This window comes from Colletes latitarsis, chromosome 2 (assembly GCF_051014445.1).
Source record: "Colletes latitarsis isolate SP2378_abdomen chromosome 2, iyColLati1, whole genome shotgun sequence".
Taxonomy (NCBI): domain Eukaryota; kingdom Metazoa; phylum Arthropoda; class Insecta; order Hymenoptera; family Colletidae; genus Colletes; species Colletes latitarsis.
Window position 1 is genome coordinate 28,227,804 of NC_135135.1, and position 24,838 is coordinate 28,252,641.

The following is a 24,838-nucleotide window of genomic DNA, read 5'->3' on the forward strand; positions in this document are numbered from 1 at the left end:
AATTCGTACCTAGGCACGATATCGTGGGAACTTTCGCTGGTAGTGGAGGTGCCAGAATTTAGACTCAGGTTCACAGGATCGGAGCTATCCCTCCTTCGGGGCGGTTCTATACTGCTTTCCCTGTTCTCCGTGAGGAGTGCCTCCCCCTCGATGCCTTCCACGTCCACTTCCGGTTCCTCTTCGCAGCCTTCGGTTTTTATGAGAACCGAGCAACAGTCCGCGGGATTGTTGGACTGCCTGAAACGTCCAAACGCGCGCTAAATTGGCTATAATTTTCAAATTACTCGATCACACGAATGTCGAAAGGAGATAAAGGAATGACATTACGCGAATCGATAGCTTGCACAAGCGTAACCGTTCCCCGGCGGAGCAAAGATCAGAGAAAAGTTGAAATTAATCTTAATAGTTCTCTATCTGAGAAATTACGGTATCTCTTTCGCTGATCATTTTGACATTTCACGAACACTTTAGCGTCCGTAGTCTGTTTCTCTACCAACCTGCCGTCGTATTGCGACTCATAGCTCGAGCTTTCTTGGCCCTCGGAAGGCTGGGGGGTGGGTATTCTTTCGGGGTCGGAATTGCTAGAGGTTTGAAGTTGATTCGGCTCGAACAGCTCCGACTTTATCTGAAGAAGTTCGAACAGTTCCCTCAGCGGTGTAAGTTCCGTCGACTGAAACGAACAACAACGATAAAAGACACTCAAAGAATATTTTTATCTAAAAAAGGTGTGGGACTCGATTCGACGAGAAAGTTTGCTCACTGGAATTAGAGCTTCTCCGTTGTAGAGAAATTCCAGCAGGTGAGTTAGCTGTGTTTTTCGGACCCCGGACAAGTGGACCACGTGGTCCAACGCGGGGTTACGAAGGAGACCAGCCAAAAGGGGACTAGCTGCCGCCAAAACTACGCGATGGGCCTTGACGACGGAACCATCGTCGCAAGCCAACGTCACGTCCACGTGACGGTCCCCGGTGTACCAGGCTCCGACTTCTGCGGCCAAGGTCGCTGGATGCTTCCCATAATGGAGTGTTAGGAGACCGTCAGTATACATCATCTGCAAAGAAAAGACATTTGTTACACGCTGAATATCATCGAAGACATTAAGAAAGTTGCAACTTGAAATTACGACAAAATTAACTGGAAAGAAAAGGTGTTGTCGAGGCCAAACAGCGCCAAGGAATTCAAGATTGAATTTTTATTTGTTACTTTGATAATGTTAGCGAGGGACCATTCGATCGTGCAAAGAAAAATTACGAAACAGATGTTGCAAAATATTACGAAGGTGTATCTCTCGCAGGAAGATTGCAATAATTTATTGTTCGCGGGTACACGTAACTGGGCAGTAACATTTCTTATCGTCGCGACGAGCGCGCAGGAATATGCAGCTAGATACAGTTTCCGTGGAAATTCTTTCGCAACTACGAAATAAACGAAACATGTGTGACGTCCTTAACCCAATAATGCGGTCTTGTCGGTTCGCGTCATACCAGAGACACGGCTTCGTTACACTAATTTCATCCTTCCGTGCCCCGCCTCTCTTAGAAACGACGGAAGGCGGTGACGTGTCGCAAGATTATGTTTCTCACGTTTCTCTGACATTCGCTTAGCTTTCTGCTAAGGAATTGAATTGTGCTTGATGGGAGCTCATTTATGTAATTAAGCGTCGAACTTATGCTCGTTCTCCGAACAGTAGCTCGCATAGATATTTTCCAATAGACCATTAATACATTTCCCCCCTTTCTAGTTACTCTAGTTAGAGTAGATATTCAGATCCAAAAATAGTTTTACCTCTGGAGGAACCTCTGGATGTTAGCAAAGGTTCATTTTATTAAACCATTTTATTGACGAAACAGGGATGGGTAATAGTTGGAATTCAGCCGTTAGATCGTAATTGTATCGTTCTGGGAAGGGAAATCAAGTTTACCTACCCACCGAGATAATTGTTCGCGAGTAACAGTGCATCGATAAACATAATAGAAGCCTGAGATGCAATAACGTAACGAAGCACTACGCGATCTCACTGATTAATGATCTTGTCGAGAGGGGAAATCCTGCAGTTCTCGGTGCAACTCTATCGAGAAACTTCCTGTTAAAGAAGCGGCGTCGAAGATCAGGCTCGCAACGAAATGTTACCGTGACTCACGTAACTGCAGTGCAATTTAATTCGCGATTAGAAAATAACGTGGTAACTCAGTCGACGGTGAACAAGTCGCGCATTTACTCGGAGCGTCGTAACAAATTATACACGGTGGTACAATATGATTTATTTATAATGAATCTTCAACGCGTGTCGTTCTTGGACGGTGACGCAACGATGGAAAAAACGTTTCAGCCATGCTCGCTATCGATGATTTTTTAAAAAATAAATTTGGCGTTTCGTCGTGGCAACCGACCGTGCATTTCTTCGTTTCACGAAGGGTGCCGCCGAGAGAGAAAGTTTCGTTTCGCGTTGTAGTCTCGGATAGCTGAAGTATAATTAACATTATGAAACCAATGCCATAAGCATCGACGCGTTCCGCAATGTCAAACGTGTCCCAGGCACAATGGAGTTTCACACTCGGGACTCGCGAACGCGAGCGAAACTTTCGTTCGTTTTACTCCGGAGACGGTGCTAGATCCTCTCGACCGCGATCCTTCCTCTCTTTCGTTTACCAATTCTTTAATTGTAATTTTATAAATGTCTGGACCGGGTAAAAAATTGTAAAAGTTATAAGGAAATCACAGACACACAGATTTTACAAGAATTGTAACTCGAATCTTCATCAGGAAATCTTACTCGGTGCCTCTATATTTTCATTTTTAATAGAGGCTAGAATCTTCTTGGCTAAAGAAATCCTAATGTTTTAAAATATACTTTTAATACGGAAAATAGTATTCAGAGTTTGTTCGTAGTACACATAAAATATTCAAATAGTCCGAGCTCTACTGCGAACTAATTAGCTGAATAATGGTCGCGAATCATTTTCACAAAGTCGTCCTCGCGTGGTATCGGCATGATAGAAGAACTCGTCAAACGAATACTCATCAGCCTGACCTTCGACGAGTGATCCGATCGAATTGGAAAGGCAAGACCTTGGGTAAGAGTCACGAAGAGGACGCGAATTCCATCCTTCTAAGCAATCGAGGCTCACGTACGTTACTTTCTTCGTTACGATCGATGTCATGGATACGCGGTAACGCTCCCATATTTTAGTCGAACGAATCGACAGACGGAAATGTGCAATGAACTAGCACGCTCTAGGTTATGATCTCGTTCCACGTTTCGCCACAGCCGCGAACAACATCGTTTAAACCAGCGCTGTGCACAGAGCTTAAAACTTTCGCGACGCGTCGCTTACAAGTGAACGACAGCGTTTCTTGCGATTCCAATCGTGTAAGGTTAAGAAAAGCAAAGGAATATTTTTAAAATAGTTTATTTTTGCGATAAAGAAGTTTAAGGTTTCAGAATGTGTTAATTAAAAAATCTCAATGCAGATAGAAAATAAAATTTCACGGATACGTATTAGGCACGTATCGCTTGCCCAACGATCGAAAAGAGAAGAACGCGAGAAAAAAGGTGCACGATGCTTGGGCAAGAATTATGGTACGACAAGCGCGGGGCATTACTCGGCCGTATACGTAATATCTCGTCGACCGCTTACTAAGAAAATCGCTGAATAAGGAAATCGTTGCTGATACGTCTGCGTTCGTGTTGCTGCTGTTAACAAGCATAGCTCGTGAAGTTCAGGGTCAATCGCTGGCCGGCCGACTGCATTACGTCCGCGCTTACGCTTACGTTCGTCTTTCTTCTTCTATTTGGGCCTTGAAGACCTGCCGGGCAGGGTCTCGTGTCTAGTGGGAGCAAGGCTCCGCGTCGATAAGTGTAGAGACTGGCCCGTTTGCTCGCCAGAAGGGCAGGGAGAGGGGGGCGAATCAGGCCCCGACTGCTCGGAGCTTGTCTCTGCTTTGCAGGTGCTGCACCGCGCGTGTCGAGCCAAACTCCGTGCGTCGCGTCGTTAAACAGCAACGAATTTCTATCTTATCGACCGCTGATAACTGTGGAGCGTCGGTACCGTGAGCGGGAAATTCGAATCCTCGGAACTTCGACTTTGGAACAAGTTACTTTTGAAAGTATTATTTGAATCCTCGATCCTAAGATGGTTCTTTCGTAATGTCGTTCGAACATTTTGCATTCGGCGAGGGCCGTAACATTTATTCGATCGCAGAAGAGAACCGAACGTTTTACGCAATCGCGAGTGGCTTCGAGTCGGCAAACATTTCCTTGGAGCAGAGAGATAATACCAATAGGTCTGTAGACTTTCGTGTCGTCACCGTAAACGACGAGGCTGGCATTTGTGGCAGGAAAAAACGAGTGACGATACACAATGGGAAACTGGTGCAACGAGTTCGCGAGGTCGGGATAAGATAAGATAAGAGGAGAAAGTAGGTGGAATTCGTAAATTTTGTTGCGCGAACTTTCCGTGGACGACGCTTCGCTTATCGCCGCGGCATACTAATACGGTCGCGCGCGCGCGAGCGCTCGTATCGAGAAATTGTGTGCGGTTACTTTCGGTTTGTCACGATCCGTGCACGTACACGCGACGCTCCACACTGTGGCAGCCTCGGTGCAACGATGCGCAGTACCATGAACACGCGAGCATTATAATCTTCTATCCGGATGGCGGACGTTACGATCTACCATTGAATCGAACAATGGCGAAACTGGGTTACGCAAATGTCGAGGCTGGAAATTAAAGCGCGAGACACCGGGGGCCGAGAGAGAGAGAGAGAGAGAGATCGGGAGGGGCGTACACACCGGGGTCGAGCAGCGAAAAAGATCGAGCAACTCGCACGAAAAACCGTGGCCTTAAACGGAGAAAACGTCTGTCGATGAAACGTTATTACCCGACGTTGAAAGGAACCTTCTTGACGCCACTGGTTAATCCATTTTGGGCTCGATAATAATTGCAATTATCATTATTACGTTTCAACTTATTATGGGAGGAAAGACGTTTTAAATTCCGATAAATATGTAATAATTGTATCATCGGTATTGATAACATGGTATGATTAAGATTTGCATTTATAATTACACTGTCAGTTCAAATGTAGATCAACCTAGAGTACGATCGACAAGAACGTTTAAATGGAAGATCGAATAAAATTATTCCACGTTCCCGAGAAAAACGCGAAGATTGCACAGAATGCTCCAATCGTAAAGTACAAGAAGAAAGAAGAGAAATATGTTATACATGCGAAGAATGCAAAAGAAAGTCTGGTTTGCACGTTGGAGAGCGTTTCAAGAGATACCAGAATAAAACTCGGCTCATTCGATTGCCAGCGAACGGTCATAATTTATCGAATGAAATTTTTGTACTATTATTCAAACAGTTATACGTTTTAGTATCCATTTTGACACAGACTATTATTCAAACAGCTGTAAAGTCAATAATTTTCAAAATGTTCACGTTTCGGTAAAATTTGAAACGTAGTTTCGGAGAGAACGATTAGTGGACAAAACACACCACAAGTTATCGATAACAACGGGCATGTGGAACGAAGTAGCCGTGGCGTTATCGTGCCACTGTTACTTTCGTTCCGACGATTAAATAACAACGAAAGAAAAAGCGGTACGTCGAGGTCGTCGAAAACTATTTCGCGGGAAAGTGAAACGCGACGAGTCGAATATCGACGCTTTAGTGGCGCGAACGATCAACCCTACAGACACTAGAAGTGGGGGAAAAGGGACCAAAGAGGATCCCTATTGGGCCCACCAGTCGATGATGAAAATGTTTTAGAAATAATATGAGCACCAAGAACCACAGTATTTTTTTTAGCAAAGATTGCTTTATTAAAACTTTACGCATCGACACACGCTAGCGCGAATTAGGCCTCATTAGAGAAACTTTTCTAGTATCAGTTTCAATCGTTACATTGTTTTTGTATCGTTATTTGGTTCCATCAAGATCACAACTCAGAAAGTTTGAGTTTTTTGAAAGTTCATCAAACATACGCGCGTACGTAACCATTGCATCCTTCGATTCGTAAACATTAATTTTAATAAACACATAAGACACGATGAACTATTGTTTGAAAATATTTTACGAGAAATAAACGATTAACCGACCGGTGGGTTCTTAGCCCTGTCCTAGGACCAACGCGATTACTGATATCTCAGATTTTCTATGATTAATTAGTCGTTCGAAATGCTTAATAAAATTGGAGTTGTACGATTCTCGAAAATAATGGAACCATTTGGTATTTATCGCGAAGCGAACAGATCGTGACGGCGCGGATTAAGGCGAGGCGGCTCAAACCGTTCGAGTCAGCTAGCGAGGATTGAGCAACGCGGAGAGAACTCGTTACGAGGCCTGTAATGGGGTCCGGGCGTTTCCGCTCCATTTTTTGTGGGCCCAATTACGTTTCGCCAGCCTCAATAGGCCGTGTTTCGCGGTCTCATCGGGCCTCTCGCGTGTACATACACGCATTCTACCCCCCAGAGCCTCGAAAAGCATTCGTTCGGAACATCGTGGAGCTTCGCGATGCCGCGTTACCGCAAACCGCCGCAAACATCATCGACCGGAGATGAAATTCCCCGCGTCGCTACTACCGATCACCGATAAATCGAAATTTCATTCGTACGATACATCTTCACAAATAAAATTCACAACTTTGCCACTGCAAAATGTTTAGTCGCTAAATCGAATGGCGCGTTTTTCGAATTTTTGTTCGAAGCCGTCTGTTTATAGGTTTGTTTGTTTCGAGTTGACTGGATCGGAATCTATGGAATCGCTTTACGAATGATTGCGTTCCCCCCGCCTCGTTTGACAATCGATTTGAAATCGTTGGAAATAGCTTCGTGGATCGTTAATTCTCGAGCGGACACCGGTGTTTCATATTTTCGAAACGAAAACGCGTAACTCGAGGGCAGGGTTATGACACCCCGTGAAACCCGTGACTCACACCTTTCCCCGATTTCGAATCGCTATTTTCCAGCTGGTCTCTCACGCTCTCCCGCTTGCGCGTCGCTCCGTCGACTGTGACGTACTCTCTCCGGTTATTCTTTCTCTGTCCCACCTTCTCATTTTCCTCGCCCCTCTCGGTTCGCGCCGGCACGTTACGAAAATCCCCGGCGCGTTTAGACATTGCGAAAAACAATATCGCGAGATACGAACGGAGAGGAACGATCGTACGAGACGGGATCGTTGATTCTTGCGGGAGATAGCGATCTCCATAAATTGGACGCGATACGGTCTTATCTAACACTTCATAAATACAGGAGGATTCCGGGAGGATCCAAGAGACAGCCATCTTTGAGAATAAACGAGTTGCACCATCTGAACGGCCGACCCAAGTACTATCCTATAAAAATTACGCCGAAGAGAACCAGCTAATAGGCTGATGCGTTTCTACTGTATTAAAAATATTAATTAAAATAGAAACTAATTCCGAAGATTAATGGTAATTTTACGTTCGACGTTAATTAAAAACCGAGCAGATATTTATAAATCAGATTGTTATGGAACGGGTGTAATTGGCAAAGAGCCAGTAAAACTGTTATAAATGTGCGGATACACCGTCGGAACGACTATGAGTCTTGTTCATTTCGTTTGTAAACTTCATTCAAATAATATAGTGCGAGAGTAGTATGGCCAGCCGACCGTAGAAGCCAAGCGCGTGGATCGGTTACCTGAAATGGGCCGTACCGCGGCTCTTAACAGCTCGTTATGATGTCAATTATAAAACGTCCTTAGATATTATCATATTTCGTGGAGAATGGTTCGAGAAATACGCTCGTTTACTGACTTTTTAATCTAATAAAATATTTAGCACACTGAAATTGAAGACGGTAGACATAAATACCAACGAGAACTGGATGATATCTTAAAGGTTGAACCTTCTACCTTCTCATCCCTAAGAGAAGTGTACCAAAATGGCCGCGGAGAATATCCGATATCCGACATCTGTAGGAAGAGATCTAGAATTGGGAACACATACGATTCGAACCACGATATTAGTTTACCCTTGCAGCCCAAGGATGACAGCTTTTCTAATAAAAGCGAATGGTTCTGTAAACATTGTCTCGACTTGTAAATTTTCCAAACAGGAGGAGACGTAGCTGAGGAATTTCGATACCTAAATGTTCCATGTTCGATTTGCAGAAGTCATGGTCTTTGAACGGTTGAAGAAGCTACAGGTTTCGAAGAATAATGGAACACCGTCCAATTCTCGGCAATAGATCGTTTAGCGTATTTCGGTCGTGGACGACGATCCCGTTTCCGTGATTCCGGCGACACTTTCATATCGAACGAGAACAATAACGCGCGGATGCGTTTCTGGATCGCAGCCTCGATAACTGCGCCGCGCCGCGAAACCTGTTATTATCCTATCCACTTGTCCGTAGCGGCAATTAAACCAGAAATCGGTTCGCACGGCGACACCGAGCGCGCGCGTCAAAAATAACGACGACGGTCAGGATAGCGAGGAGAGGACTCGTTACGACGTAGGGGAACGACGAAGTTCCCTCGGCCGATCGGCGGTCGTCGAGTCACCGGATACATTTCGTTCAAGGCCAGAAAGTAAAAAGCCTTTTCAGCTGCACTTACGTACCAACCTAGCCGACTCTAACTGGTACGTGTTCGAGCACGAGCGCGCGTACATACGCGTGTGCACACAGGAACGCACACTCACCAGGTGTACGCGTCGCGTGTGTGTACGTGGACGTCTTATGGCCTTGTATGTGTACGCGCGCGAAGGTGTCTCTCTCTCCGCTCTCTTCTCGTTTCTCTTTCTGTCTCTTGTTTCTCGAGGCGAGTCCGTGAAGCGGCTAGTTACATGATCCATTCATTATATAAGAACAATCGCCTCCTCTAATAGATGCTCCATCATTGTGGATCTGAAGGGCACGCTTGTTATGCGCATGCGTCGTGTACTTCTCCGCTCTATGGAGCAATCGGGTGCACGTGCGGCGCGCGCACGTAGCAGCGTTGCCAAAATCGGGGAAATTTTTCACCAGCGTTTTTGGGGCGAAAGTCCCAAGGTCGACCGTGGGGAACTCGGGACTCTCTGCCATTTTCCTTTCGAGCCACGTTAATCTCTATGTTAGCTCCTTTTATCTTCATTCATCCTATCCTTTCCTTCGAACAAGTGATCGATCGGTATGTTTTTTTCGCGCTTAAGGATCTCGCGCGATAAACATGATGTCAGACGTGAGATCGAGCGCCTGACACTTTTAACCGGTTGCGTAACCAGAAGGACGTCCGATCGCGGTGCACCGGAGCCGCAGGATCTCGCGGAAACGCGACGGACGAGCGATTTCGCGCCAGTAAAAAAAAAAAAAAGGAATAAATGAAAAATGCGCTTTTGCGTTTGGACGTCGGCAACGTTGCTCTCTCGATTCCACGACGCTCGTCCTTTCTCCCCTTACATTAACGAGGGAACACGTACCCGAGTGTACGTGCGCGCACACAACCTTGGCGCGTTCGCATACACGCGTATAAACAGTCGCGCGCGCGCGTGTCCGCCTTTATGCCACGCACGCGCCTCTCCGCGCGTTGCGTGTTCGCATGCAACAAATGATCGTTTCTGTCAAACGCACCGCGAGCTGTCTCTTCGGACGTACGATCCAAAAGCAAGTGCACCGATGTCCGCCTAAGTGTCCACGAATCTGTCCGCTTAAGTGTCCGCGAGCTATCCCCACCATTCTTTAGAATTCCTCGGCGCTATCTACGGTCTGCATCGATAGACGGATTTATTTACGCGTATGACAGCGTCAACTACAGTCAATTCTTGAAATAAACTTTTCCACCGTTTAAGAGGCAATACTGTACGTCGAATTTATTTTGACCCGCGGGTCGATTTGCATCGAGCTACCATGCCACATAGAGCCGTACAGGATCCCGGAAAAAGCGACGCGAGATAATCTCGTCTCGAATTTCCAATCCGAGACGAGACTGGTTTGTCAACCGGGATCTTGTTTCAAGCGAGATTCTCGAAAAAAAAATCGAGAATCTCGAATAAGAAACCGAGATCCCGGATTTTCCGAGACGCTCGGATACTTGGAGATTCTCGAATGCAAAAAGAAGATTACGGGTTTATCCGCTCCTGCTTGGATAAGTGAATGTTAACGACGAACAAGAATGTTTATAGGTAATGAGCCTCGGTTGAAGCGAGTAACAAATCGAATTTGATTATAACAACGTTGTTAAATAAGCTGTTATCTCACTTTTGATTGATTTTTCTTGACTATTAAAATAATATTTGCACCGTTCGCACCTACCTCAAGCTGGTACCGACAATAAGTGCGTTTATACTAACTGTATGTAACCTAAAATCAAAGATAACACTAAGAGGCACCAGATAAGAGTTCATTTTCGAAGAATGTACATATTTAACATGGACTTTAGGCCACTAGTTCCTAACTTGTAGGTCGCAACCCTCAAGGGTGCCACAAAGGGTTTTCTAGGGGGTCGGGAAAATTATTTTTAAGTGTAATTATTTGTATTGAAAATTTCGTAGCAAAGAATCTATTGCAAAAATGATTTGACGAATTCAAAACAGAGAAATGCATTGAAATCGAAGAGAAGTTTGGAAAGAGATTTTTCATAAAACCTGGCTTGATCGCTAGATTTAACCCCTTTAGACTTCTTTGCATGGGGCTTTATCAAATCCCACACCACACCAAGATAACGAGTATGGAAAATTTACGTAAACGAATAATAACTGCTGCAGATAATATAACACTGCTGATGCTCTAAGACGCGTTTAGAAATAACGCAGAACGGTTTCAATCGTGCAGGGATACTAATATGATCGTTACATTGAATTCTACTTTTAGTTAATAATTATTACTCCGTCGAACTATTCTACCAAAACAGCAATTACACGAGTCTACCATGAAACTCAATTAAGAACGAACGCAACCTTACGTGCAATAATAATTATATAATTAGCCCGTGCAAGATCGAGGTTTATTGGAGGTTTGCCAGCAGGTACTTTCATAGAAAAGATCAGTGGAAAGGATGATCGGACAAACCCGCGGATAAACCTCCCGATAATCCTTTGCATTTATAATCTGCTTTACACAGCAAACCATAGTTTGTCAACCCCTGTACCAGTCTTTTGCAGACTAGGGGACATCTCTAAGAGGGGGCTTAACCTGTTAACCGAGCAAGACGAATTAACCGGGTACTTTCGTATGCAGGTTCGAAATAATCGATGGTTTGCGTCCAAGACGTCTCTCGTTCGTCACCTAATTCAGTGCAGCGTCTCGAAATATAAACCACAAGTTATTAATGAATTCTTATAACAAATATTCTCGGATCGAAGGTTCGTAAATCGAGCGGCGTCCGCGAAACTTTGGTCGTCTGGTTCGCGCGGGAAGAACCGGGCTTCGTAAACCCGTCTGCGCGAACGGATGCGCGCGACCAGGTTTCGTGCATATCGCGGCGCGTGCGCACGCGTCGACCAGCGCGAAAGATTACCAAACGCGTCGATTCGAACGAAATTTAAAAAGCACGCCCACGCTACGAAAGCAACGTTTGCGCAATTAAAATCACGCGAACAACGGTCGCCAAAAGGGGAACGGAGGCGAGGGGAAATTTCGATTCAATGTCAAAGGCTGGTGGCATCCTCCGTCGGTGCTTTTCTTCGACTATGCATCGGGAGATGCACCGCGCGCGCCATAACTCGTCGAATCCTTCTCTCGCGAGTTAGTCATCGGAGATCCGATCGCGCATGCAGCTGTTTGAGGACTATTAAACGGATGACCTTTCACTACCTAAAAGATCTACATACACCTACGTACGGTGCCGGTACACGGCCGCGAGATACTCGCGTGCATTCGTGTTACGCAATCACGATCGTTCTTCTTTCTCTCTCCCCGTCTCTATCGCTTCCCCTCTTTTCCGCTATTTCTCTCTGCCTCTCCTTTGCGGAGACACGCGCTCCAGCGTTTCAGAGCTGGGGCTAGGACGACTCGAATTATTATACAGCCGGCTAATATGGAACACCTTATCAGCGCACAGTAAACGGTTTACTCCGTGTTATTAAGATTGTTTCACCCTCGTTGACTCCATACAGCGACTGTGGAGAACCATCAGGGTAGCCTGCGATCTCTCAAGTTGTCTCAAAGCGAAACCAAACATGGAAAAGTAAAAATTTATAAAAAATTTTATGATAAATTCGTATACTCGATATTTTACTTGGTTTATATAAAATACTAACAGTTTGAAACTTAAGTATGAAATTAATCAAGTGATCTAGAAGTGCTACAATGTTACGTACGCAGCAGAGTATTGTCGATTGTTGCGTCGCGATCATACTCCATTGCAGGGGGAATGGAATTTTACGAGAAGGAATTTAAATGCACCGACACGCGCGTATTTTTTTTCTCCAGAAACGGCGACCAGCCAGCAAACTTCTTTTATTTGGTTTCACGCGTGCTCGCTACCTTGTGATCGCCTTGCAGGCATATTTTAATAAAGCCAAGATCGCTGCTTTTGGCTCGGCCTTGCTGCCGCGTCTAAATGAGTCAGACGGAAACGAGAGACGTCAAGTGATGACCAACGTTTTGCGCGAAGTGGACTCTTATTCTACGTGCGATTTCGCGTTTGCCGCGAGATGTGAGCATACTTTCTCGAAATAGATCGGCCGATCGCGACGATCTAGCGTGCAATTTTCAATTCCAATCCGATCACACCGACGACAAACACCGTCTAACCGTGGCGCGCCAATTTTCATCAAACTTTTCCCCACGAATAAAGTAGTCAAATATATTTTTAATGAATTCATTTTATTAATTATTAATTTACACCAAAGATAATCACCATAATTCTATTTATTATAAAAACTCAATAGCTATTGAACTATTGTTTTTATTTCAAAAAATCCAACACTTTACCTAAACCATCCCGTAACCATGATTACGTAATTTTAATTCCATTTTTATTTCCTAAGACTATAAAAATAGTCGGTTAGTCTTTTTTTTATTTGACATCAGTGGAAGAAACAAACGATACGTTTTTCATAAAAGGGACGCGTACCATTAAACTCCTTCGTATGCGTTGGTGCGCTTTATAGCTGGCGCTCTTTAAACTCGACGGGGACTTTCATCGACATAACTAGCCAGTCGATATATTGCAACATACCGTAGCCTTGAATAATTATTCCCGATGCCTCGTTACGATTGTCAATCGGAAACCAACGCGTCGAGCCTCCGTCGCTGTTACCATTTAATCAACAAAATAAAAAAAGGATGAAAAATTTGTTAGAGTCGACGAAACTCCCAGCAATTCGATGATCCGAGCCACTGGTCGGTTGTTCATTTGTTTATTCACGCTTGGTCAGTCGTGACGATACTGTAGCCAGAGTTAACGATGACTTCCGACACGTTACGTCGACTTTTCGAAATGTTATGCAATCCCATGTTGCGATTGATCGTGTGTTACCAGTGAATCCTATTACAGGCGCCACTGTTGTATCCATCGATCAAGGCACTTTGAAATTCTAGGCAAACTCGATTCCGTGCTCTATTTATTGCTCCACGCAGCTCGAAACAATTAGGGGATTCCGTTTCCGAACAGTTCAGTGGCGTCGGTCGAATTTTATAATCCGTACTTAATTCGAGGTCAGGTTGCGAAACTGCAATTCACTGCAATCCTTTCATCTCGCTTTCTTTACCGTGAAACATCTGTGGTTTCGTTAATATTCCTTGTATTTATTTAGTATCCAACAACAATTTGTTCTATTAAATGTTTCCCCCATTACTATGAATAAAGTCTTTGAATAAATAAAGATATGAAATCGGTTTCGTTGGCGATAAAAACGTTTTTTATGTAATACATTCATACCTTTGACGAATGTCCGACTTATGCGACGTGTGGGTGTTTTTAAATTATCGAATACCTTACCGCGCCAATGCAGTCACTTAAGTTAACGATCCATTAGTTATTTTATGCAGCGTATTTAATTTGTGTCATTCCTCGATTATGAATGCTCGTGTGCGAGTAGTTAAAACTGAATGAAGACGATTTAATGAGTCTTGTTCGGCAAAAAATGCGAACACGGTATAATTTATACGAATACAAATATTATGGTCGAGATAGAGATCTCGCGTAAGGAAACGAAATGACACTGCCGTTCGAAAGTATTTTACGAGTTCGATGCGTGAGTAATTTATTTTTATTTACTAAAAAGACAATGCGATCGCGTTTCCATTTATTACGTATATTTACTTTCATAAAAATTGCAGAATTATAATAATCAGAGTTTTAATCTGCTATCAAACGCGTAACAAATTATCAAGTACTTTCGAGCGGTAATGCATATCGGAAGATACAAACGAGTATAAATGACAAGTTAATTCATATCCCCTCGGTTCACATGTTAAGGCATTATTTGGATGAAAGGGTCAGTAACTCTCGTTTTATTAATGCGATCAACAGTGTGTCGAAAAAAATGTCAAAATGCAATCAAAATTTACTAATAACGAAGGAAGCAAGGAGAATGAATCCACGGTATAATTTCATGGAATATACAAGTAATAGTAAATTTTGAATAAATCGAGACCTACCTATATTCGTCAGATAATCGAATCACCGAATATTCGAACGCAGAAAAATTCCAAAAAATAGACAAGATAAATGACAAATATTAAATCTAGGAAAACCGTCGCCAGGTCGATGGAGATCGATCGACTCCCATTTCCTCTCGAAATTCTAGCGCGACAGAAAACTATCCGGAACGACGCGATCTATCATCCACTAGAGCGGCATGTGTAGTGCTATCCGATACTTTTATGCGCGTCCACACCGTGGACTGGACACTTACGTAATAGAAATGATCTCACATTGTGGGTGGGGACTTGTCGTTAACGACTGTGTGCTTCAACGACAGTGTTCGTGATTCGCGCGCACACGTTCGTAACTATTGTATGGAATCAAAAGTAGGGTACCCAAAAAGTTTGACTTGAACGAAACTTCAAATTTTCAAATTTATTCTTAACGATCGTTAGGATTAGTCTCGAATCACGACTTGCTTATTCAATCGATTCCTCGAGCAATATTAAGCAAGTAAAAAAAATAGTTGTTTGCTAGAAAGTCGAGGAACAAGTGTTGTTCGAGAACTTTTATTAAGAATTAAAGCGTTTACTGTAGAAGTAAACTTAAAACGGAGTGACTTTAATTTATGAAAGTTTTACAGTTTCGTTCAAGTTCCAACGGTGAACCAGCGTAGAGGTGCATTGTTTGATGGCGGAGGCCCGAAAAGATACTCTCGAAAACGGAAGATAGGCAGCGCTGATATCGTTTATCTATCACGGAATCGCGCTGGTCTCGTCGTGGCCCTATATCGTGCAACAGTGGGTATTGTTGTTGAATGCGAACGCCGCGAGATTATTTCCGAAACACAGCCACTTGAACTTTTTCAGCAGCCTCTCTCTATCTGGGTCATTGCGTCGGCCGGATGGAGATTCGCCCGCGTTTCGCCTTTCGCGATTATCTAATTCGATACCCCGGACAGGTTGCTATTGCATTTGAGGTCGTGCAAACTCGTGAAACGTTCCTAAAAACCATCTTCTATTCTTCAATGGTCCTCCACTCATTCGATAGCTCCGCATTGAATTCAAATAACGTTAACAGTTTAAAAATCGTCAAAAATTTAAGGGCTGATTCTAGAGTTAAAAGTTATTAAATTTGCAAGGAATTTCTGCACGACGTTTAAAAAGAAAACATCCAATTTGAAACGTACGAATCGGTGGGTGGTGTTTCGGGGCGCATTCTCAGCGCAGACTGGTGTTGCTGGGGGACGATAATTCATTCATACGTTTTGGTTCATTCTCCTCTGGCTCGGGGATCGACCGTCCGGTCGTGTTCGGCGAAAATAACCGGGAAACGACTATAACTACGCTTTCGGATAGGACAAAGCGGGACGAAATTCGGTATGTGGGTCGACCGTTCCGTGGCGCGACGTGACAGGCTTCGGGGATGATTAGCGTGTCACGAGAGGGAGACGACGGTTACGAGATCGTTTGACAGCAACAATGGCGAAGGAGAAATTACGCTGTCAGTTGGGTGTAGACAAGCACCGTGGAACGCGTAACCGAGCACGTGAGTATTCAGTCGTCGAAGAAAGTTGCCATTTTTCGACGCATCTAACGGATGATCTAACAGATGCTGTCGAGGCACGACGATCGCCTTTAAAGGTATTTAGAAATGCCAAAGGAAAACACATCCGTCACAAGCACTTATATCGCGATTTTTTTTTTTTAAACGCGAATTATCCGCGTCCACGTGGTTTCTCATTTCGTAATACGATCGTTGTTTATTAACACCGATGTTTGGCGAGAGGAATCTATGGTTTATTGTTTAGTTTCGGCGTTGACGCGTACTAGAGCAAAAAAAAAAGAATTCTATGCGCACTTGTGCTAAAAACAACGAAAGAATCAGCTTGGGAGTCCTCCAGTTTCCTCGTTGAGGGGAATTGTTCCCCCACTTTGCTGCCTGGCGGATCGCTTGGATGCTCAGAGTCCGGCAGCACTCGATGAAAGTAGCGATGGGATCGAGTGTATCGCGTGAATTATTGTTTATGAGAGAATAGTAACGAAAGTCGCATACTTGGGTCGGTTCGGTGACTTTTTGACGAATCTTTCCTTTTTCACACACACGAACGTGTCATAAGTCAAAATGATTTAACTATTTTTATTTTGCACGTTCATGTATTTGAAATTAATTTTCGCTATATTCTTCATGTATTTATACACTTCTGACGTGTATTTCCGGGGCGAAAGATTCAACTATTCAACCATGAATCGAAATAATTAACCATAAGAATGACTTCGTAACATCGATGCTGTTTAGAAATTCAGGAAACGTGTCCAACACGCGCTGAGATACAATTTTTAGGCTTGAGACCTCACCAGCTTGTACGATACAGTCATTTCGAGACTTTCGTGGCGAGCAATGGCGACAGATATTTAAATTGAACGAGTTTCGAAGCGAACGACAACACCGTATTATTTCGCAGATTGGCGAGATTAATTAACCGGCCAGCAAGATCGATGGAAAGCTATTGAAACGCGGGTGAAAGAATCAGATATCGATCGTGAGTAATAGCGATGACAGAGACGTTTGCGCCTAGTATAAAATAAAAGCACAACAATCGGGACAGTCACGGCCTCTAATGAGGCGTGCCTATGCCTTTCGACGCAACGGCAAGTGAAATAACGATTGCAACAGGAACTTATTATTGCAAAACGAACGTGTGCTTATGCTAAGGAGGCAAAGTGAATCCCCGGTGGGCAGGCGCGAACCGTTAAAAACGACGATAATCCTTATCGTCGTTGCAATTTCCAAACACTATTCGCAACATTTTTTACGGGCCAACTATATATTCGCAACACATGGCGGTAACAAAGTATTTAAATCGTATTCGAAAAACAGTCTTCAAATTAGACCAAAAAATCAGTATTGTATAATACAGTCAAGTATTTAAGTCTGCATAATTTACGATGGGCAATTTATTTTTCCGCATTCGTTCATGCGTTTGATTCGACGAACAACAAGAGATTCTAACAGTACGCTCGACAATGGTTACGTACGCCCCGCATTACCGTTAATGTTTTCGGAAACTCTTTCTCTCCTGAAAATTGGGACACTTTCACTGTCGCTTGAAAGACTCCCGGCACTTCGACCGGCCATATTTCATTCGGGTCACAAAGGAAGGTTACAATGCCGTTCGTCTGCAGGTCACTACTTTCAATCGTGCTAGGCTTCGATTTGCATAGCTTCGTTACAGCATACTTGTTGCTAGGACCGACGGTACTCCGACAATTTCATATTCGACTGTTTTGTAGCCGTTCGTGCGTAATACTTCGCTATTCGAATATTCGAGTGTCTAAATATTATTATTATACGCCATTTAAATATGGCGGATATCAAAGTGCAATCTAACAATTTCTTAGGGAAATGTAACTAACACTGAAACACGTAAAATTTGCCCACCGTGGGTATCGTCCAAAAATTTCAATTATGGAACGAAATATTATCCAAAGAACCGTTACGCGTTTACGCATTTACATTCGTGAAATTTTTGCGGTATTCGTAACGCGCGTAACTTTTACGCGGTGTGCGTTACGGTCTGGATCGGAAATATTACCCACGCGGCACAAATACCACACACAATGCGTACCAGACGGTGTATTTTATGCGCACAAACTTTCATCCGCGCAACCTTTTATTCGTTGCACGCGTAATCCGGGAGCAAAGAACAAGGATTCTTCTTAGAAATAACAGCGTACTCACGCTGCTCGTTGTATTCCAGATTACAGGACCGAACAAACATAGTTAATTTTCTATAAACGATTCTACCCACAAACTATTTGGACCGTACACATTTATCATAATATCCGTTGGTGGAATAACGCCGCGACTTTAGCCGCGATGCAGGAGTTAACGGCGTCGTTTGTCCAAGCGTTAAATTAATCCCCGGGACGATTCAAGGCCGGCTCAACCAGCGAAACAATTCTTTCGTTGCACATGGCATACATTATCTTTCCTATATTCGTTTTTTTTTCTTCTCTCTTTTCCTGCGGCTGCACGTAGAGAGCAAGTAGGTAGCAAAAGAGTAGGCCAAGCGAGCGAGAAGCAGGCGAGTTCCGAAGGGGCCTCGAGTATATGCGATAGATGAAAGTGAAAGGGAAGGTAGAAAGGGTTGGCGGACGTATACATATACTCTTAGCCGCTGTTACTCGGCATGTACTCGGCCGCGGGGGCCCAGAACGCAAGATTTACAATCGCCACGAGCCAGAACGGGCCAGAACCCAGAGGAAAATACCACGAGGCAGTCGCGAATACCTGCGCGAAACGGGCAAATCGCGATACCAACAGATGATAACGAACGCGAAGTAATCAGGACCCATCCTGGTGGATCGCGCTGAAAATTTCAAGTAAATCGACGCGCGTTACAGGCTAGTCAAGATCCTGCGAACGGGGAAAATGTTGCATGATAAAAATAGCTAATGCTTCCGAGTTAAAGGTCTAGAAAGTTGTTACGATTTACTAAATCTGAACGTAACAGTCCGCTCGGTTCTTCCACGAGCGTTACCGTTTCGCGTTCGTTCTGAATGGAAGCGGCGCTCTGGGGACGTCCATTCTTCTGCTATTCAAATATTTGTATATTTCTACATAAAGTACAGTCGATGATTAAAAATTATTTATGCACGTTCACGCGTTGAGAATCGAAACTAATAATAGTCCGTTATCAAGATAATTTTACTAAATTCTCAAATGTAAATAAATTATTACGATATTGCTATTCTTTTATAGTATATTTCTAGGTATCTTATAAGCCTAAGCAATGATCCAATAGTCTGGCCCATCCCCACCACTCGCTCTTTCACGTTCAAGATACTAGCTCAGGGATCTTATTAATGAGCTATACGCGAAGTCAACTATTACAGGATATCTATAACACGATGTAATGACATAAAATAGGAACAAGAAACGTAGTACTATTTAAGATTTGAAATTGCATTTCATTCTTGTGTAATATAAATTCTCAAAATCTAATAATAAATTATTTGAATAGTCTACACTCAATGTGGAGGAGACTGAAAATGCAGGCAGACGCTGTCAGTGCGTTCCTAACCGACGCTTCGCTCGACTAGAGAGGAATCGTTATGTTTTTCCAACGATTGCGTGGGCGGAAACTCTCTCCACACGATCCTGACAAGCTCCACGATAATTTTCCATCGCTTACCTCCGGCGCGGGGCCACGCAAGAAATTATAAATTGGGAAACTGCGGATACAAGGGACGATTCTATCGATACACGAGGGAACGGAATCGCATCGCGTGGGCGTTCAAAGTATTTCGATTTCTGAATCCTGTTCGGCACTCTATTTTAACTTCCCTTGAGGTATCGAGGACTTTACGGTTTACGTAATTCGCGTCGTTTCGGAGATTTTACTGCCAGACCACGCCGAGATTTGCACGAAATTGTCATTCGAAGTGGGGCGTGTTTCGCAAATGCACGTTCGACCGGCGAAAAATGCGAATGGTTTTAGCGAGGTTACGTAATCTAAATATACGCGTACGTGTATAATTCAAATAACTCAAAAACGTCTTTTTAATAAAATAATGACAACTGAATGTTTGGAATTATATTTCAACTATACAATTTATTAATAAAAGTGTGTTCAAAAGAGCTGCTTTTAGTTAATACGTTCGTTTATTCAGAATATTAAACAACCTGTATAAGACAATCAGTATTTAGGGATGTTTTGGAGTTGAAAGTATCAGATTCAAAATGGCGCGCCATAGCGGGTACTAATTGATCAAAACTCGATGTCTGACTACAGGAGGGCACTACTTACGAATCCGAGGTAATAGTTTCGAAATTCAATATGGACGATACAACCCTTAAATATGCGTACAGATACATTGATAGGAATATTCCATCCTTCATATTGGATCCGACTATACTGACGAGAAAAATTCGTACTACGAAGGTTAGATCGATTTAGGGTTAGATTTTATACTGTATATAATAAATAGATTCAATAATAATAGTGATAGTGATACTAGTAAGAATAGGACTAACGAAAGCTAATGTTTTATAAAAGGGGGATAGGTGTCGCTCGTCGACTAAATTCTCGGTGCCCTCTAAGACGTGAAATATTCAAGGTTGCGTCACCGGCATGGCAAAACGCGTTCGCGTGGAAACATCGATTAGACCGAGAAGAGACTCTTTCTATCGGACGTTTTGCGATTCAGGGACGAGAGTGACTTTCTTCGCGCGTCGAATGATAGCGACTCCTGCTGGGCCGCGCTGGAAACGTGCCTCGCCTGGGTTGGGAAGATCGAGACAGCACTGACGCGACCGTGTTTCGCACGATCGACAGAAACCTCGTCGCGCGACGTAATCGTATCTGCCAATTCGGCGAGACGACGCGACGCGACGAGTGAAAGTGTACGCCGCCGGTGAAACATTTTCGCCTAACGTCTCGTGGAGTCGTTAAAATCCCCGAGCTCCGTGCACCGCGGGACGACGTTCGATTTTTATTCCAACGCGGAAACAATAATCGACTTTTCAGCTATATTCTTGCATACCATAGCGTTGCGCAATCCAGGACCTATGGACGCGAATCGAACGATCGATTTCAATTCGAATCCGTTTCGTTTAAAATCGCGCGCCTCGAAGCGCTACATTTCTTCTTTTTTTTTTAGGGTACATAACTTGGAAGATTCGTGACTTATAGTTTACTTTGCAATATGGAAAAATATCTGGGGCCTCATAGAAACTCAAAATTAACTGCTGACCTATTGTCTATGCAAGATTGTCTTTCATTTTAATCTTCTTAAACTCGTCGTTAGATCCGCCATCTTTGACTTTCCCTATCTTCCACAGGCCATCGTGTATACTTTTATTCCTTTATTCGCCAAATGAAACAATACGTACGAGGAAAGGTTCAACAAATAACCTTAATATATGGGTATAATTATCATTCGATTTATTTTAAACGCGCATTTCCTGCATCGATCAATTTTGTTTCAAGTCGGGCCTTGCAGGTTAGGTTTTCAAACAGCTTCCAGTCGCACCTTGCGTGTAGTCGCGATACGTACGACGAATAAAACGAAAAGGAGAAAGAAAAGTAATAAGAAATGACACACGGTCAACGTCCACGACCAAATGGTGCACCGTGGGCCGATTATCAAGATCCAAAAGCAGAAACGAGGAACGAGACTAAGGATTTCCTCTCTCTCGCGGCGCGAATCGCACGCGCGGTTTCCCACGGTGCGAGATAACGCTTGCCGAAGATAAAGAGAACCAAGAGAGAACGCGCATGCCGAGATGTCAGGGGCGGCGATGGGGATGGGGAGGGAGGGAGGGAAACCGAGGTAAAAAGAGGAGGAAAAAAGGAAAGGGAAATAATAAGCGGAGAGAGGACGGGAGAGAAAAGGGAGGAAGGGAAGAGAGAAAACGGCGAGGACGATGTGGGAAAAGAGGAAGCTAATCAGAAACGGAAGTACGCTCCGGCGAGGCCCGAGGCCTTGAGAAGCACAGTCAGCCGCGCAGCTTTTAGCTCTCTTAATTGCAACTTCATTTAACGTGTACCCCGCGCACGTCGAAACTGTTCGGCCAATCCGTGGCCTCCGCGACGCGAAACCGCGTCTTAATAACCGTCTTATCGTCGGTCGAGAAACGTTCCAGCCAACCGCAGCGAGACTGAGGAACGCGAAAATTGCAACGAAGAAAATGCAACGCGCTTTTCATCCTTTGCGGTCGGCCAGGACGCATTGTACAGCACCCTTTCGTCGATCGATAACAAATCGGCAAGACTTATACTTTTACAAATTTTTAAACGTCGATGCATCATTAGATTATGTCGTAGAGCTTTTGTGGGAAAAGAACTCGTTGTCTTGGTAATTGTTTTCAAATGTAATTCGCCCGAAGCTGATAACGTGTAATTGTTTCGCGCCCAGCACGAGCACGAACAGATAAAAGTATTGAAAATCTGTAAAGTGATGACACTTTAAAGAATATGACTGAAAAAAAGAATGATTACTGATACACGTGTTCGTTGTGGCCACAGCGATAAGCCACGCATACTTTACATGCCTATTAAATTTCCTGGAGATTGGTTAATCGCTGTTTGTACATACTACAACAATGTTTGCTACCGAGATTCAGAGATTAATTCGATCCTATAAATATAAATCAAGTTCTTTTTTAAGATTCATTGAAATATTCAATGATTTATCTTTTTAGTTTACGATCTTATCCACCGTAATGGAGGAATGAAAAAGTACAAACATGGCTCCGTGTATACATTGTCCCCCTTATGGCAGACCATGAATGTGAAAACTTTCACTTTTTGCAGTAAAGAAGCGTTTCGAACCGTCGAGTGTCTTTTTCTTATGTCCCAAGCTTTATGCCAAAACCATAAATGTGTTAGATAACAGGATGATTATACTGTGAGCATGATGCACGAATGCGAGTTACTATCGACTGCACGTTTGTAATTCTGATATACGAGAGACAGTATAATGTACAATATTCTCGTACGTTGACGGACAGGTCGTACGAGTCGATTGTAATAGCAAATTGTACGAAATTATGTTTAAACCGAGGAGCTAGGTAAATAGTGGCTTTGGAATAACAGCGATGTCATTATCTTACACGCTCATTTTTACGTTTCAACCACCTTGCGTGGTCCTCTTCGAAAGTAGCATCGATCTGTAGAACGATATAATTTCTAAGGAAACTTAAGTATGTTTAGAATTCTCTCATTTAATAATATAAGGCTTATTTGTGCCCTTATTATTGAGAAATTATTTTCCATTTACTTATATAATAGATTACTTTCTACATATTTTCCTATCATATCCACGCGGCTGATTATCAAATGTCTCAAAGTGGTTGTAGCGAGAAAAACGAGAAACTACGTTTACCACTTCGTAATTAAACATAATCGTAATCGTACGGGCTTAAGAGGCGACATGTTGCAATCGGTTCAAAGATAGCGATGTCGACGCGGCATGAATGAAAAGTTTGGCGTCACGTGACTAACGTGTCAGTAACTTAGCGATTAAAGTAGCTCCAGAAACGATTAATTTAGTTTTTTACCGTAGATCAACTATTACTCTATTATTATTTATCGTAAGGAAAAGATCGAGCATTCGTGTATTTGCTAAAATCAGATTACGTTTCGCACGTAAATGTTATCGAACAAATATAACTCTAAACAGGTACAGTTTTGCTGAATAGTTGTTTTTCCGGTCGACAATATTAGTATTCCGTTAGATCGCAAAAACATTGAAATACGTTTAAGCGTCCATGTTTTGTCGGATATTATTACCGGCGCTTCATACCTCCACAACGTTTAAGCGCCAAAACAAAAAATTGCAACAGAGTTAAATATACACACGGTAGTATGCACACTACGCGCGCTCCTGATTATAGTTATCTCGCGGCACCTATATTAGTTACAATCATTTCGCGATAATCGAGTTTTTATCATCGACTATGAAACGTTTCTGCGTGGCGATAATTCCGTCGCGTTGCAGTTCCGCCGACACCCGGAGGACTCGTCGATGCCGAATCGATCGATCGACGACGATCGAGCCATCGATTATCCGTACGCGAGAACGAAGAAAGTCGATTCGCGAGTATCGAACACGCTCGCGAAACCGATCGACGAAAGGAGAAATAAGAAATGCCGCGGGTCTACCTGTCGATCGCGATTACGCGAAGAAACGTAAACTCGACTTACGTAAGATCGATTGGGCATGACTCACGATTGATTTAGTCGATGGTGCGTCGATCGTCGGGAGTTAATCGGCGCCGATCGACGCGAGAGGTGTGCGACATTGTTTCGAATGGGTACCGTGACCTATCTGATCCGTGCGATACTCATTACCGGCTTCCTCGTTAATTAATCGCTCGAGAGTCCCGATTACCGCCTTTAATGAATCGATGATGCGCTCGATCAACGGAGACGTAACGCAGATAAAACGTCAATCGGATTTTTCGAAGTCATTCGAACGAAGCCACTCGAAACTTTATGAAAACGTAAACACGATGGTTTTTTATGATTCTTCAAAGGAAATATTCACATCATTTTATTTGAAATTAGAATGAAGAAAACAGAATTGTTCTACTTATTCGGTAAGCATGTTTGAAGAATATTCAAACCACTTATTTTTCTATCCAAATCATTCCTACAAATACTATTTATATTATGATTACAATAATAAAATTCAATTGTAATTTGGTATTTAGAAACTACGATACCGAAGAAATGTTTAAAGGGGACAGGAAAAAATCAGTTTCCAATGATTCGTGTTCTTTTAATAGAACGCGCG

The 24,838-nt window shown here is 43.3% G+C and overlaps 1 protein-coding gene across 1 annotated transcript in view; it reads right to left on the bottom strand.

Annotated features, from left to right (window-relative positions):
- Ken (zinc finger and BTB domain-containing ken and barbie protein) overlaps positions 1-24,838 on the bottom strand; it is a 35,749-nt gene that overhangs the window by 5,285 nt on the left and 5,626 nt on the right. The window contains exons 2-4 of the mRNA XM_076783651.1: positions 761-1,051; positions 498-670; positions 10-237 (exon numbers count right to left, since the gene is read on the bottom strand). Of these exons, the coding sequence (XP_076639766.1) occupies positions 10-237; positions 498-670; positions 761-1,051 (692 nt within the window). The remainder of the gene's footprint in view (positions 1-9; positions 238-497; positions 671-760; positions 1,052-24,838) is intronic.